Genomic DNA, 15,911 nt, shown 5'->3' with positions numbered 1-15,911 from the left:
TTACTGAGTAAGAGCAGATGAATTTGTGTATTATCCTGTTGTTAACACCTCATGTAGCCAGGCTTCCTGGTCGAAGTGAGAAACTTCCTGTCACAAAAGTGAAGGCTAAGTATGTAATAGCTGCAAGAAGAATGAACAGTATTTACAGATAAGTGTCATCTAGAATTTCTGCATTAAAACTATGTTAGGAACGTGTTTAAATTTTGTTGGGATTATTTTGCTTGAGTATTTAATCCTGTATATGGAAGATCAGACCAGCTTCTGCTTTGGTCAGTAATGGTGAATTACCTCTTCACTCTCAGTGGAAGAGAATAAACCAGACTATTCACTATCTGTTATTGCCAGTGTGGCTACATCTCAAACAGAAGCATCAGTGCTGACTATTTTGGGAACAGACTACTTCATTTGATGGCCTTGTTCTCATGTAGTTTATCAGGTGCACTTTCAGGAAGGTGTAGGGCCCAAGGCTGAGATGAGATTTTAACAAGTATTATTAAAGTAAGTTGAACACCTCTATATGTCCTCAATGCTTATATCTGGAAGGATTATTTCAAAGTGCTGATTTGTGTAGGTGGAGTATAATTTGCATGAGTTGAGGATTTGCTGAAGATGCTTGCAGTTCCAGCAGTGGAATGTTGTAGATAGACAGTTCAACACTGTAGACAGGAGGTTTCTGAGAGGGACAGGATAAATACGCAGCAAATTTGTTTTGGTAAAAAACAGGAGAGGGCCACAGGCTGTGTTAGACAGCCTCTCTTAAAGGTGTAAGCAGAGCTGACTTCAGCTAAGAGTGTGGATGATGCAACCAGTAATAAAAGAGAATTTAGAGAAGGTGTTAGCATTAGTGAATGGTTGATCTGCTTCTTTCCACATCAGGGATCCTCCGCTTTGACCCAGGACATGTTGTACAAAAATAGGAGCATGAGCACTGCATTTAACCAGTGCATGCCAAAGTGCCCTGGACTGCAGGCTCTCTTGAGCATGAGCAAAGGCCATTTGTGCAAGCTTAGAATTGTCAGGCAGTCTGGGAAAATCATGAAATGACTTTATTAGTGTTGTTATTATTTCTACTTGCAAAAAAAAATCCACTTGGAAGAGTGGCTGTGTCAGTAAAAACTTGGGTAAGCTGTAGTCTGGCTATATACAGCTTTATTAGTGTATCTGTTACAGTACTGATGTAGCAGATTTTAATTGTTCCCTTGAATGGAACGGATATAATGGTATCAAGATTTCTTCCACTAGTTAGACGTAGTAAGAGCTTCAGCTGATAATGCTTCTTATATTTCATGCACAGTATCACTGTGCATGAAGCTAGTTTGCACGTATTTGTATACAAGTGAAACAAGAACTCACCAGCCTTTCATGTGGTAAATGTCAATTATATCTTTCAAATTCAAAAGTACTAGAAATATATCTATATATACTATATATATAATATACTAGAAATGTATCTGTTGCAGTCATTAGTTTCCTTCTGCTTTTTCTTAGACGTTTGTCTTCTGCCTTTGGCTCTTTCATTGTAGCTTAGGTGTCATCAATTCTACACTGTATTTTTGCAGAGGATTGTGTAAGAAAGTGTCTTGTAAATGTGGGTAGGAAAATTGGTTTAGAGGTGAGTTATTCTCTCACAAAAAGGTAACTTTAAGATCATTTTCCACTGAAAGGATAGAAGGTCAGTATCTAGTGTTCTCTACCTTTTCCCTGGTTGATCTTGCCCATTGTTGAAATTCAGTCATGCATGTGGATGACTGATACTATTGTTCACAAATGTTTCTTTATTCTGTATTTCCAGCTACCTCAAACCTAGCCAACTAAACTCTCTTTCAGGTCTTTTTTGTGGGTTTTTTTTTGACCTGTTTGTCAGCTTGCACTAGCTGACATAAGTGACATGGTGACTAGCTGACAGTGACAACTTCTTGGATAGTTGAGTTTTATGTTCTGATGCCACGTAGCTTTGAGCTGCAGTTCAGTTTCTCTACCAGTATCATGTACAACTTTACCTTCCCGATGTGTGTGTGCTTCTTGCATCTCCCCTGTGTCTGTTGCCCTCTTCAAGCTTCCCTATAGGTAGGGACCATGAAAAGCTTTTCATGACACCCTGTATTTCTGCTTGTGCATGCCCTTGTGCTTCCTTTACAATGATCTGCTGCAAGCTCTGTGTGACCCCTCCTTCAGCCTACTGTGTACAGTGCCTTGCAGCCCCAGCTAATTTGTAAAACAGACTTGCAGGATATGTTTGTGAGGCATAGGGCTCTTACCAGCTTCGAGAAGCCCTTTCTGCTGCTTCCTGTCTAGAATGTAGATATTGATTATGCTCAGTTTTCTGTTAGAGAAAAACATTTTAGTGTGCAGTAATGTGGCTAATTTCTTTTTGCAGTAAGAAACTGTTAAATTGAAAAATGGGTTACTAATTACATTTTTAATCAGCTGAGTGCAAGTGGCAACTATGCTTGTTATCTTAGGGATCTCCTTCATGCTGTTGAACATAGTTGACATTTCTACATTGTTAAAGGGAAGCTTGTGGTGGCTACAGTGTATATGATTTTAGTCAGACTTCTGGGGTTCAAATAGAGATTACAGAGCAGTGCAAAAACTTCGCTATCTCTGACTGTATTCTGGTTTACCGGGCTAGCAAGTTAGTTACAGATTATAACAAGCAAAATCTGATTTTAGAATCATAGAATCCCACCCTCGTTTGTGTTGAAAGGGACCTTAAAGCTCATCCAGTTCCAACCCCCTGCCACAGTCAGGGACACCTTCCGCTAGAGCAGCTTGCTCCAAGCCCTGTCCAACCTGGCCTTGAACACTGCCAGGGATGGGGCAGCCACAGCTTCTCTGGGCACCCTGTGCCAGTGTCTCACCACCCTCACAGGGAAGAACTTCTTAGTATCTACTCTAAATCTACCCTCTGTTTACCTTTTAAAGCCATTACCCCTTGCCCTATCACTACATGCCCGTGTTTGACAACTTGGAGAACACTGATCCTCTCTCGGATAGGTAGATGAACCCATTTAAGCCCAGTTCAGAAATTTCCAGTGCAGATCAAACGTGATGCATAATAGAGACTTCCAGATCTTTGCTTTTTTAATAATGGATTTCTTGTTTCTATAAATATGTTATCTTTTGCTTTCGTGATCAGACATAAACACACGTATCTGGTACATCTGAGGTCAGTCATGAAAGGCCAGCGGTGTTTGGCTACTTCAGGATGCAGGAGCTGCTAATGACTTTCCTGCTGGCTTGCTGGGAGCTTTGGGTCATTTAACTCTTCTTTGTTTTCCACATTACCAAAATGGGAATAAAATATGCTTTTAAAAATGCATTCTGACACATAAATGAGTACACATCAAAATTGAAACTGTTTCTCCTCTGCCTAAGTAGTAGTTTAAGCTAATTCTGTCTTTTTTTTTTCTTCTTTTTTTTTTTTTCCTTTTCTTTTTTTCCAGTTGGAGTGCCTCAAGCTCATTGCCTCTCAGAAATTCACAGACAAGCGCATTGGGTACTTAGGTGCCATGTTGCTGCTGGATGAGAGACAGGATGTCCATCTTCTTATGACCAATTGCATCAAGAAGTAAGGGTACCACCTCTCTCTCCATCAACACATGCTTTGAGGTTTCAGGATCTGAAAGCACACTTCTAACAATGATATTTTGACTACTTTAGGTATTTTCCCCTGTGTTAAAAAACTGGTATCTTCAGTTTGCTATATGCTGTTAACCATACAAGACTGTTCCAATGTTGTATTGTATTGGATGATCCTGTCTAGCTTCCTTAGAGGGAAGAGAGTATAAAATTGCGTTGGTCCCCAAGAGATGTATGTGGCAAACAGCACTTCGTGGAACAACTGTTGCAGAATTGTAGTGCGTGTTTCTGGAGGCTATGTTAAGATAAATAAAATCCAGAAAAGTAAATGACCACAGTAAGCTGCTGGGCCAGTGCAGAAGACCTCTAAGTGTCGCAAAGAACTCTCTTCCATTTCTGTAAATTAGTTATCTCCCAGCGTGCAGTAGAAAGGAGCCAGGGGAACGTAATGCAGCATCAGTAAAGGTCCATGCACCTTCTAAATACGATTGAATCAGGATGTTCTTAAAACTTTGTGGTCTGGACTCACCATCAGATGTCACGAAGTCATATATATTGCTGCAGCCATGTTGGCCTGGTTTGTTTACTTGACTTCTGCTGACGAACTCTGAAGAGTTGTCTGACTTTAAGGATCAAGTCACTGTGTCCTGCTTTTTTTTTAAGGTTGGCCTAATGGTCCTGATGGATAGTTTTCCTTGGAAGCAAGGATGGCAACTTGGAATTTGGTATCTGTTCGGCATTGTGCTAAAATCAGACAGGAGAGGATGGGACATAACTTCTTTTTTTTTTACTCTTTTTTTCTCTTAGCAGAATGCTGTTTACCTGAAACTGTTTTACATTATAGTTTAGTAGATGATTAGTGCATTTCCCATAACACTCCTTTTCAAGATGGATGGGAGGAAGAGTGGAGTAGCTGGGTTCTGGTTGATTTATCCAGAGACTTGGTTGGTTAGTGTGGTGTCTGTTTTTATTATTATTTACTTTTAGAACATAAGCCTCCCAGATATTAGCAAGTGAAGTACTGATCTTCAGTTGGGCTGCAGCCTTGAAGTGCTTGGAAAGAAACTTGAGAAAACTGCAGGCCTGAGGATCTGCTAACTTTGGACTTGTTGTCCAGGAGAGAAGAGACATTTGGATTTTTCATTGAAATGAAAAAGATTCAAGGATTTTTCATTGAAATGTCATACCTGTAAGGCTTTTCCATTACAACCAGGCTGTTAGGTTAAGACTTCTCTTGATTATTTATTTTAAAATGAATTCGTGTGGTAAGCGTTTAGATTTTGAACTGGAAATGGGTCAGACTGAAGCTGAGCAAAATGGGTGGGCAGCTTCCCACCACCTCAGTGGGTTGTTTATTGCTTTCTTCTTTGGCTTCTGCATCTACCACTTTGTCTTGCTTTTATCTAGACATTAAAGCATTTGATTTATGGCATTATCTTTCATTATTTAGAACAAGACCTAGATTTTTGGTAGAAAAAAGTAAGCACACGCTTGCTATACACACAGCTTTATATAGCTGCTAAAAATCTGTTAAAGGAAGGAAACGACCCATTTAGTGGCATGTACTGTCTGCACTTTTGTCTGCATGTTGCCATAATTGCTTGGTGTTACAACCAGAATACTTTCTTTGGATTTTCTACATGCTGTGAGCATTTGGTTGCATAGCACTCACTTCCCCAGCTCTCCCATCATGTAGTCTGTAGCTCCCCTTGCTCCCAAACCAGGAATCATACTTCTTACTTTCTTCAGCACTGATCCTGGATACTGTGGCAACAAATATACCAAATAGTCGGATGGAAAAGTAGTATAGAAATCAGTTTGAAAAGGCTGTTGGGATTGCCATGTGAAAGCTGTATTGTCTTGTGCTTGGTCTGACATTGGTAGCCGGCCTTAAGAATGGCACCTACTGTGAGGTGGTTTAACTTCTCATTGACTGCTTTGCAACTTTCTTAGACATAGGAATGTTCAGGATTGCTAAACAGGATTCCTGCATGGATTATTTTCAAGGTGTGCGAGTGGTGGGATTTGTAATTATCCTCAGGACAGAGGCTATTTTTACGTAGATTTTTCTACACTGTTTGATTGTAAATGCAGAAAACAAAGCCTGTCCTAGAACATATTTAAACTGAACAACCTACAGAGTCACTGCAGGATTGTACTTCATGTTAGGTTCTTTTATGCATGCAAATTCCAAAATACAGCATTTTATCTTAAGAAGTTTTAACAGAATTGTGGGGTCTTTCTTCTTCTTGGCTTAATCCCTAAATACCCCCCTGGTAGTTTTAAGTAAGTATTTTATCTTTATAACTGGGGTTTCTAAGTAGAAGTAGTAGCAAACCCTATGGCACATGCACTCAAAGTTGCTATATGGGAGTGCTATGCCATGGCAGGGGGTTGGAACTTGATGATCGGAAGGTCCCTTCCAACCCTTACTGTGTGATTCTATGCTCCCAAATAGCTGAGAACCTGGAGAGTTCTCTTGCTCCAGATATGCGGCTGGTTAGATGACTGCTGATACAGATGCCTTTTCCTGTGTATTCAGGTTCTCTGCACATGCTTATTGGCTTTTTTTAATTTCTTTTTCTTTCCCTTTACAGTGACCTTAATCACAGCACGCAGTATGTGCAGGGGCTGGCACTCTGCACTCTTGGCTGCATGGGCTCCTCAGAAATGTGCAGAGACCTTGCAGGAGAGGTGGAAAAGCTCCTCAAAACATCCAACTCCTATCTTAGGAAGAAGGTACTTCAAGGAACTTTTGAATACTTTGTTATGGATTAAAACTCAGGGTTGATCAGATGCCTTGCTAATATCTGGAATACTAGAAGGCTTGAATTGCACTGGCCGAATATTTTCCCAGTGTGCAAGACAGAGGTCAAAACTGCTTGTCTGTCTGTAGCCAGAAGGTGTGTAAATCTCTAAGTGACCTCCAACAGGTGAGGCAGTTGTTTCTATTTTGACAGTCTCCAGCAGTAGTATATGAGAGAGGTTTAGGGCTTGAAACAGGCAAGCAACTTTGTCTCGTTTCCATAGCAAGTGTACCATAGCATCTGCAAAGTGTAATCACCCTTGTTCTCTTACATTTATTTAATTGTTCAGTTTTAAGGAGGGTGAGGGTCAATAGGATTTAGGAAGAGATGCATTGTTACTTCTTTGTCTAGAGCTGGACCTTGAGAGAGACTGGGGAAAAAGCAGTGCTGGGAGATATTGCTGTATTCTGGGAAGAGGCCTTCAGTGCACTTGATTCTCAAGCAGCACCGAAAAACAGTGTCTCCTCTTGCTTCTGTACCCTGGAAGAAACAGGCAATTTTTTTGCCGCATTCTTTGTTTTTCACAGGATACATCACCTTCGGGAGGAATTATAGTTATTTTGTGGGGAAGGAGGTGATATTCATAGGAAAAAAGAGCCGTCATTTGACACAAATTTAATTGGTTGCTCCCAATACATTATGCCCTTCCTAGCAACAGGAAGACAGACTGAAGTAGTCTTAAAAGGCAGAACTGCTTTGCAGTTGTTACCACTTCTGAAGTGAATAATGTAAGAATGAGCTATTTATTGCTAGTGGCAGTATTACCTTGTAGCTCAGTGCCTTTTTTTTTCCTTTTTTTTTTTAATTTCTCCCCACCTCCTCACTCGTAGTAGTTTTACTGAACTCTGTGATGCTGTTTCATGTCTCATGTGGTAGAAAGATGGGAAAATGTACCATAAACTTTCCAGGCCTTCGTATATTATGAAATTTGTGATAGTTCCCACTGTGTTGGATGTTCTCAAAGCATGCATCATTGTCATCACGGTATGTACTAACAGAGGTATTTTTCCTATACAGGCAGCATTGTGTGCAGTTCATGTCATTAGAAAGGTGCCTGAACTCATGGAGATGTTCCTGCCGGCCACCAAAAACTTGCTGAATGAGAAGAACCACGGTAATATCGGAGACTCTACTTAGCCAGGCTATGCCATTCTTTACAGGATGGTGCACTACCTGTAGGTTTTGTTGGAAAGGAACTTCTGAGGTGTATTTATGTGATTTGTTTTTTCCTGTTTCTGTGCAGTGAAAGCAAATGTCATTCAGAAGGAAGGGGTATGTATGACTTTACTAGTCAGCAGGTGTTTTACACGGCAAAGGTGACAAAAGGAACTTTTCCACTCAAATGTTTTTTGATAAACTTCGGAGTAGGCAGAATGGGAAAGATTGTGATTTTATTTTATTTTTTTAATATTTTTTTTTAATCCAGTACTCTGCCTAAACAGACTCTAAAGCGCATTGTTTAGAGTTGGGGTTCTTATGTGTGTTCTGTTACCATAGGACTGTGGGATTCTTTGACATCATTTTAGTAGGCATTCCCAGGACTGAGATACCTTTATGACTGTCAGGAAAGAGTCTTTCTTCGGTGCTGTTTTCCATCAGAACTACCTCAGAAAACAGATTCTCACTTCAGCGTTATTCTGTGAGATTCTACTGTTTTAATGCATTTTCTTGCATAAGTGCTTCTAGAAGATCATTTAGGAGAAATTCTAATACTAACACCTTGACTAATTTGCATCAAGCCTAGTGCTCACTTCCCAAAGTCTTACTCCTGTGGCACATCTGCAATGAGCATGTGCCTTAAAAAATACGTGGGTGTACAGTAGATGTTTGCAGTGTTGAAAACCCATTACAGGGAGAAGTTCTGTCTCAAGACAAGGTAGTTGTAAATGCCAGTAGTACTAACGGGCAATGCATGTGGAATATGGTGTGTATGGTGCAGCTAGTTTACCTTAATTTAAAATGTGATGATCAGAACATTTAGAGTAGGCACTGCTTCACATAGGCAGTGGTCTGTAAGACTCTGTCAGTAAGTAATGCCTACATGATCCATCTCGGCAGCATGAGATTGTATGTCTTTGTCTTAATGCAACCCTGAAAAGCTTAGAGCTGTTCTGTTCCCCCTGTTCCCTCTTTGAAGATGAGAATGCTCTTCTTCAAGCCTTGGGTAAGCAGAAAGTTGAGTCTGGGTTCACTTGCATTCAGGAACCAGATCATCCTTTCTGTTTTCCTCATCCTTAAAAATCAAGATCTCTTTTCCATTAGTCTTACCCGTGGGCTTTGTGTTGAGCTTTCTGTAAAACAGAGCATCTATGAAACCCTTTTAGCAGCCTTTTGGGAGATCTTGGTGATAAGTAAGCAACATCAGTGTTAAGAAAGCTGGATGTAAGTTTTATAGATAGATGTGTATTTCAAAACAAATTTTGGATAGCACCTGTAGTAGGTTAGAAAGCTGCATAGCTTATGGAATATAAATGCTGTCATCTCTGTAGAAAATGTTGCTTATTAAGGAAGCTTCTGCTCTCTTTCTGAGTCAGGAGCTCTCCAGTGCAGACTTAACAGTTTCAGAAAATGAATAACTGAAAAGGTAGCTCTGGGGGGAGATTGCTGTGTTACAGCTCAATGTGGATGTACAGTGATGCTCATTGTTAAGTTTCTCACACACTATCCAGCACTGACATCTAGTTAAGAGGATTCTAAATCCTGTGCCTTTCTAGGTGTTTTCAGAGCCCCTTAGCCAAGAATTTGCTATGGCAGGGCAAACAGGCACTGGTGTGACCACGCAGCTACTGGAGTCTTTCTCTAGAGTGAGTTCTGAGACCTTCTGAGGTCACATCAGGTCAGTGCCCAAGTCAAAAGAGAAAAATCAGGAAGAGTGAGGAACCCAACACCTACAGTGCAATTAACATGTCCGTTGTCCTTGTAGAGTTCTGTGTGTGTATAGAATAATAGAAGGGTTTGGGTTGGCAGAACCTTAAAAATCATCTAGTCAAACTGTGTCTGTTACCATCTGACTGTATATTTATGCAAGTTTCTGCAGACAAAGTTCCACTCCTCCTTTGACTTTTAGTTGCAGCTCTAAGACATGAGCACATTGCTGCCTTCTTTCATTTGGCCACAGCAGCAAGCACAAATATATTGGGGTAGATATGTTGGAATTCAAGAATGATATTTTTTTTCATGATTTCCTGTTGTTTCCTTATGATCTGTGTAATATGTGTGGAGCCGATGAAATTATGTTAAATGGAGATACTTTTTTCTTTTTTCCCTTTACCTTTAGGTGTTCTTCACACATCAGTTGTCCTCCTCACAGAGATGTGTGAGAGAAGCCCAGACATGCTTGCACACTTTAGAAAGGTAAGTGTGACCTGATAATACTGCAAAGTTAATATTAATGGATATGTTTGTGAATGGCTGAGGATTTTTTTTGGGTTTTGGCTTAGTTTGTTGTTTTTTTGTGTTGTGGGTTTTTTTTTTGTTTTTTGTTTTTTTTTGTTTGTTCGGGTTTTTTGGGTTTGTTTGTTTTGTTTTGTTTTGTTTGTGTTTTTACAATGTGTCCTCTTAGTTTCCCTACCAAAAGCAATGTGCGTGTCTTTTAATGAAATATTTGCGGTGAGAAGTCTGCTTTTTTATCAAAATTAAAAAAATCATTACATTTGAGAATTTTGTAAGTATCTAGCCCTAATCCCCTTCAATACGTTGGGTAGGTTACAGACCATCAGTCTTAAGATTGTGCAGTATGAAACTCATCTGAAAGTTAGGCATAAAATGTCCTCTTTATTCCCTTAGGGTTTTTTCCACTCTTTGTAGCTAAATTCGTAGTGACATTGGCATCACAAATGTATTAAACGTAAAGAGGCAAAGATGAAAAACTAAGGCTTGTACTGACACCTCAGTACCTTAACCACAGCCACATATATTTATAAACTTGGGTGAAAAATACCACTGGAACTTCTAGCTGTATAGATAACTCTCCTCTGGTGCATGTTTTGTAGCATTATTTATCATTTTAACTTAAGGGTTTGAGAGTCAGTGTCACTTCCTCTGGTTAGGAATGTTTGCTTCTCCTCCCCACCCCTGAGCTTCCTCATGCTGTTATAGTTTGCTGTGCAGTATTATTGCTGTAGGAAACACTACCAATAGAAGGACATCTGAAAATTGCATTGATTAGAGTTCTGACTTCTTGGAAGAAGGAGAAATTGAGCAAAGCTGGTAGAACAGAGCTGGCTGTTTGCGCCTCTGAAAAGTATTAAAGGTGCTTATGTACTCTTCTTCCTTGGCTTGTCTGTACCATTGGGGATCTCAAACAGTGCATCCTTTGATGCATCTTAGCATTTTGGCATGCATCTTCCCTTGCCCTGGTTGCATATGTCAAAGCAGGAATGGAAGTGGGACTAGGGTCATCTTGAAGGTAGCCATCCCTGCTACTAATTGCTCAGTTGAGATGATAGTGATGGGAAAAGAGAAAAGAGCTGAGTCCACAAAATTTAGGTACGAGGTACATTCTTTTCTAGCTATCCTGTGTAGTTGTTTATGCTGTGAATGGTATAACATCGATTTCTCCCTAATGCCTGCTTCATCTGTTTTGTCCCTTTTGTCTATTTGGAATCCTGCTGTGTGTTAGAATGAAAAGGTAAGAGTTAATTCTTTTAGATGGTGCATGCTTGCGTTAAATCTGTAGATGCTTGTCACTTGTGAAGCAGTACCTCTTAATGCCACATCTGTGATTGGTGCCACATGCTTAGATTGATTCTACTTGTGTAATGCTTTTTTGTGCTGGTCTTGTCTTATCACTAAACCTCTGTGCCCATGGCAGCCCTGAATCTCAGTTGTGGCCTTCTCCAGACATGATTCTGCTTTCCTCAAGCTCACTGTCATTTGAGGAATACTTTTGGAAAATTTTTTCTGCCTAAGCCAACTGTAGCCCTGGTTTTCTTTCTTACCAAAACCAGGGCTTTGTGTTTTGCCTGAACTTTGGGCGCTTCTCAAAAGGGAGCAGGAGAGACTTGGCTACCTGTAAGTGGGCTTCCTGTGCTGCAAGGAGCTACTGAGTACAGCTGCATTGCTGATGAGTTTCGTGGTTGAATTTGACAACAGAAGATTGGGGGCGGGGGTGGTGACCCTCAATCGATATCCATGGCTCTAATGATTGTCTTTGTTCTGTCCTCAGTCCTGCTAACTCTTGCATATTAGAAGGCAAAGAAAATATTAATCAGGGTTCCAGGAATGGTCCTGCAGGTCACTCCATTTGTCTTGAGAAAAGATGTTGCTGCACCTTTTGGTTTCCTCTTTAAGGCAGATGATAAGAAATTCATGGTTCCTTTTTGCTTGTTTTGTGAAATGCCTGTTTTTAGAGGAGTATGTATTTCCTGAACAGCGAAGGCAGGAATAAAAAGAGATGATGGGGGAACTCTGATGGTTTTCTTAGAATCATAGAATAGTTAGGGTTGGAAAGGACCTTAAGATCATCTAGTTCCAACCACCCTGCCATGGGCAGGGACATCTCACACTAAACCATACCACCCAGGGTTTTATCCAGCCTGGCATTGAACACTGCCAGGGATGGAGGATTCACAACTTCCCTGGGCAACCTATTCCAGTGCCTCACCACTGTCCCTCAAACGTACAGGAATTCAGCCCAGAAAACATTGCCCATTTGGTATGTGCACATGCAGCTGTTGTGCTCTCTAAGTAACGCTGTGCTTTTAGCACCTTCTGCTACTGTCTGTTCTGAACCTGAAGCACCTTCGTGATTGGATGTTGTCAGAAGTGACACTTTACTACAAGCAGTCTCTAATCTGGTAACAATTAGAGTGAGTGCAATTCCTGACTTGTAGGAAAACATGACTGCAGAAGCAGCCCATCTCAAGGGTGGGAAAGTTTGTGAAGTCTTAAATAATTGAGAAGGGTTTTGTAAAGAACACTTTGCTAAACTCTAATTGTCATGCGTGAGTTGAGAGAATGATGCTGTCCCGGTGCTAGCCATGATTCAGGAAGAGAAAATCCACTTAGTGCAACCACTATATCACTTTTGTCTAGTTTGTCACATCATCTCCAGACAGTGTCTGTTTTAGTGATACCAGCAGAGAGGGATGGAAGAAACTTCCTATGAAAAGAGTAAAGCTTATAAAGATCTACATCTCTATGTCATCCACCAGGAGTGGTTTTTCTCTTACAGCTTAATGAAAATGGGTCCAGTTTCTGACCTTCACCCTAAAGATTTTCCATTGGATATGTTGAAAATTAGCTTCCACTTCATGCCTAAGACTGTTTTGTTACTCATAGCTGCTATGATGGTTTTTGGAGATAAATAGTAAATTTGTTACAGCTTGTCTGCTTTAATGATTGGCTTATTTGCTATGTTCTGCCCTAAACTGATTAGTTGCTTGGCATGTGTGACATGCTATGGAGAAATGCTAGATGCATCTAAGATGAAGGGAATTGAACCAAACATTCGGAAATAAGTAGCATTTCTTCAAGGCTATGTACAAGTCTTGAAAGATAACTTACTCCCATGGGTAGATAGATGTCTACTGGGAGACCATAGACATCAACATCTGAGTAATCTGAGCTGCTTTTGAAAGTATTTTTTAGCTTGCACAGTTGGAAAGAAACCTTGAAATATGAACAGTGTAAGCTGATATGATTTTGTGCTCCTAAATCTGGCATACTAGCAGTACTGCCATCAGTTTCTCTGTTGCTATGCAGAACCCTTCTAACAACAGTGAGGCAAAAAGCTTGGTCATTTTAGTGTTGCTGCTTTTGCCAAGAAGTTTGTGATGAAGAGAACAGACCCTGGAACTATTTGCACGGTCTGACAGTAGAGCTCTGGGGGAAGGCTGGAGGGAAGTCCATTCTCTGTCCTGTTTGGAAGCTCTTAGAGAGGGAGCAGATCACAAAGCTTTTCTTTCTAGAAGCTAAGTTGAATGGAGTGTCAAACTTGAAGGAGTTGTTAATAATGTAGTCATAACAGTACAGTACTTGGAAAGATCAAGACACTTGGCTGTGCCTAATGCTTCCATGGAGATGCATGCAAAGAATTAAGTCAGGAGCTAATATAAAGCCCTGAGGCAGAGTCCTGGAGTTATACCATTATTATAGTCCCAGCACATCCGCTTTTTATGCAGAGGGGAATTCAAGTTGGTATTTCCTTTCATGTCTCAACTGCCAAGCTCTGGTAGATTTAGCTCTTTAAAGATGCAACATGGTGGTCAGGACCCAGCTTAATTGTTTCTCATTGTGCCCTAGCTGAGCTGTAGATATTCGTGTAATATCAGTTTTAGGTGTGCAGGTTGAACTTTGTGGAGAAATCCATAGACTGACTTGATCTCAAATACAAGATTTGTTCTTGGACCGGTGCTTAAAAGCTGGGGTGAGGGAAGGAGCTACACCCTAATAGGACAACTCTCTTCTTCACAGCTTGTTCCCCAGTTAGTTCGTATTCTGAAGAACCTTATCATGTCTGGATATTCACCAGAGCATGATGTGTCTGGGATCAGCGACCCCTTTTTGCAGGTAAGAACTGATAAAAATTGATTTAATTCTAGCACGCTAGTGTTTTGAGTCTTAGATGTGATGAGGTGAGTACCTCAGGGCAGCTGTGTTGATTTTAAGATTTTTGTGTCTTTGTTAGAGCTGATTGTGCAGATGCTCTTCTTTTACCTTAGTGAAAGGCACCTGCTTTGGTTTGAGCAGCACTTGTAGTGCCTTATTATATTATGCGAAGTTGTGACAAGGGGGAAGCAGCAACATGTGTTGATCGTGCAACTGTGTGCCATAGTGGGTAGCAGGGGTACTCTTTAACAGTTCTGGATGCTGGGAAGAAAATGAGCATAGCATAAGCCTGTTCTTGTTGGTAAAGGTCTTTTTAAGGATAAGCATTTGCTTACGAATGGAAATCAGCAGCCTGTTTTGCCTCTTTCCCACTCCTCAGGAAATGTACTGGGTGTTTCATGGTCCCAAGGTAAAACACTGCCATCCAGTGAGCTTTGCTTTGCTTTATTTTGTCAAACAGGTACGAATCCTGCGGTTACTAAGAATTTTGGGACGAAATGATGATGATTCTAGTGAAGCAATGAATGATATTCTTGCACAGGTGAGGTCTGAAAGGTCGATGAGCAGTTTGAACTTTCTCTTTTGGTTTCTTAGTACTTTGGATTCAGCAGCACTGGTGAGGATACAGCAGCTTGCTGTGCTGGGTTGAATTTTTCTGTAAGAGACACATGTTACTAGATGTGATTCTTGTTTGCTAGCAATTGGTTAGCTTTACCACATGCTTTGCCAAACAGCACACAGGGGATCTGCTTTGGATGCGTTGGAGTCACTGATTTTGTTTCTTTTCTCCAGGTTGCCACTAATACAGAAACAAGTAAAAATGTGGGAAATGCCATTCTCTATGAAACTGTGCTGACGATTATGGACATAAAATCTGAGAGTGGGCTGCGGGTAAGTTGCCCTTGCTATGCCCCTGTCCCTCCCCAGGTTGTATGAGAGTAATTTGTGTAGAGGACATGAAGCAAAGTTGTTTCACCCAGACATAGTTCTGCAGTTGGCTCTAGATAAGACTGCAGCCACTTCAGAAAGTGGTATTTGTTTTTTGTTTTTTTTTTTTAAAGTTTTTTAATAACAAAAGATAGCAAAACTTCTGCAGACTGTGCTCCCTTGAGAGCAAGGGAGAGCCTGTGCTGTGTTTGTCTTAGGTTTTCTTTTGCTGAGACAGCCTCTAGAGTCCTTTGTTACGTTTTTGGCCAAGAACCTTAGAAGTAACGTGGACACATTGCCTTTAAGATCATCTTGAAAGTGGAGATGACCAGAAGCTTTTTTTGGTCATTAACCTGCCCTCATTCTCTCTGTAGGTGTTAGCCATTAACATCCTGGGCCGTTTCTTATTAAACAACGACAAAAACATTAGGTAAGTTGCATGAGGTGTGTTTTGGCAACACCCAGTTTAAAATGCATGAGAAGCAATTATGTAAAGATGATGCTGCAGTAGAGCTTTGCAGTAGACCTCTTCTGGAAGTACTGTTGTTGGGGTTAGTATGACTGTCTAGCTTTCTTCTCTCTTGGCGCATTATATTACCTGTGCAAATCTTCACTGTGCACCTGCCTTCAAGTTGATTAGTCTGGGTGTATGATATGCCATCTGTAGGTATTTTGATTGCAAATCCTGTTATAGGTAGAAGACTCCAGCCATGGGAGTTGCAATTCATGCTAGTTTGAGTGTATGATCTGCAGAGGTCTAATCTTTAATTGCCTTGATTTTTCAAAATCTTAGTGAAGACAGAACAACTGACATAAGCCCAGCAGCTGGGATGGGTGCTTGTCCAGCATCAATGCGTCGTTGTGCTCCTCACAGTTTAGGTGGTTACTCACCTTTGAAGATAGGCCAGGCAGTCCCCTGGAAGGTTTTGTTACTGAGTACAAGAACCCTGCTCTGTTGCAAAGCAGGACTAAGTTCTGGGGGTGTGAGTGTCTGTGCATAGAAATTCTTACTATCAGACTACTTATTCCTCTATGTCTTTATCT

General features: G+C 40.7%; 1 protein-coding gene across 2 annotated transcripts in view; it reads left to right on the top strand.

The window, feature by feature from the left end:
* Window positions 1–15,911, top strand: part of AP1G1 (adaptor related protein complex 1 subunit gamma 1) — a 49,913-nt gene that overhangs the window by 16,791 nt on the left and 17,211 nt on the right. For both annotated transcript variants that reach the window (XM_065664049.1, XM_065664050.1), the window contains exons 3-10: window positions 3,447–3,571; window positions 6,180–6,321; window positions 7,407–7,503; window positions 9,667–9,743; window positions 13,806–13,901; window positions 14,401–14,481; window positions 14,733–14,831; window positions 15,242–15,297. In XM_065664049.1, coding sequence (XP_065520121.1) covers window positions 3,447–3,571; window positions 6,180–6,321; window positions 7,407–7,503; window positions 9,667–9,743; window positions 13,806–13,901; window positions 14,401–14,481; window positions 14,733–14,831; window positions 15,242–15,297 — 773 coding nt within the window. The remainder of the gene's footprint in view (window positions 1–3,446; window positions 3,572–6,179; window positions 6,322–7,406; window positions 7,504–9,666; window positions 9,744–13,805; window positions 13,902–14,400; window positions 14,482–14,732; window positions 14,832–15,241; window positions 15,298–15,911) is intronic.

This window comes from Lathamus discolor, chromosome Z (assembly GCF_037157495.1).
Source record: "Lathamus discolor isolate bLatDis1 chromosome Z, bLatDis1.hap1, whole genome shotgun sequence".
Taxonomy (NCBI): Eukaryota; Metazoa; Chordata; class Aves; order Psittaciformes; family Psittacidae; genus Lathamus; species Lathamus discolor.
This window is presented reverse-complemented; position numbering and strand designations above follow the sequence as displayed.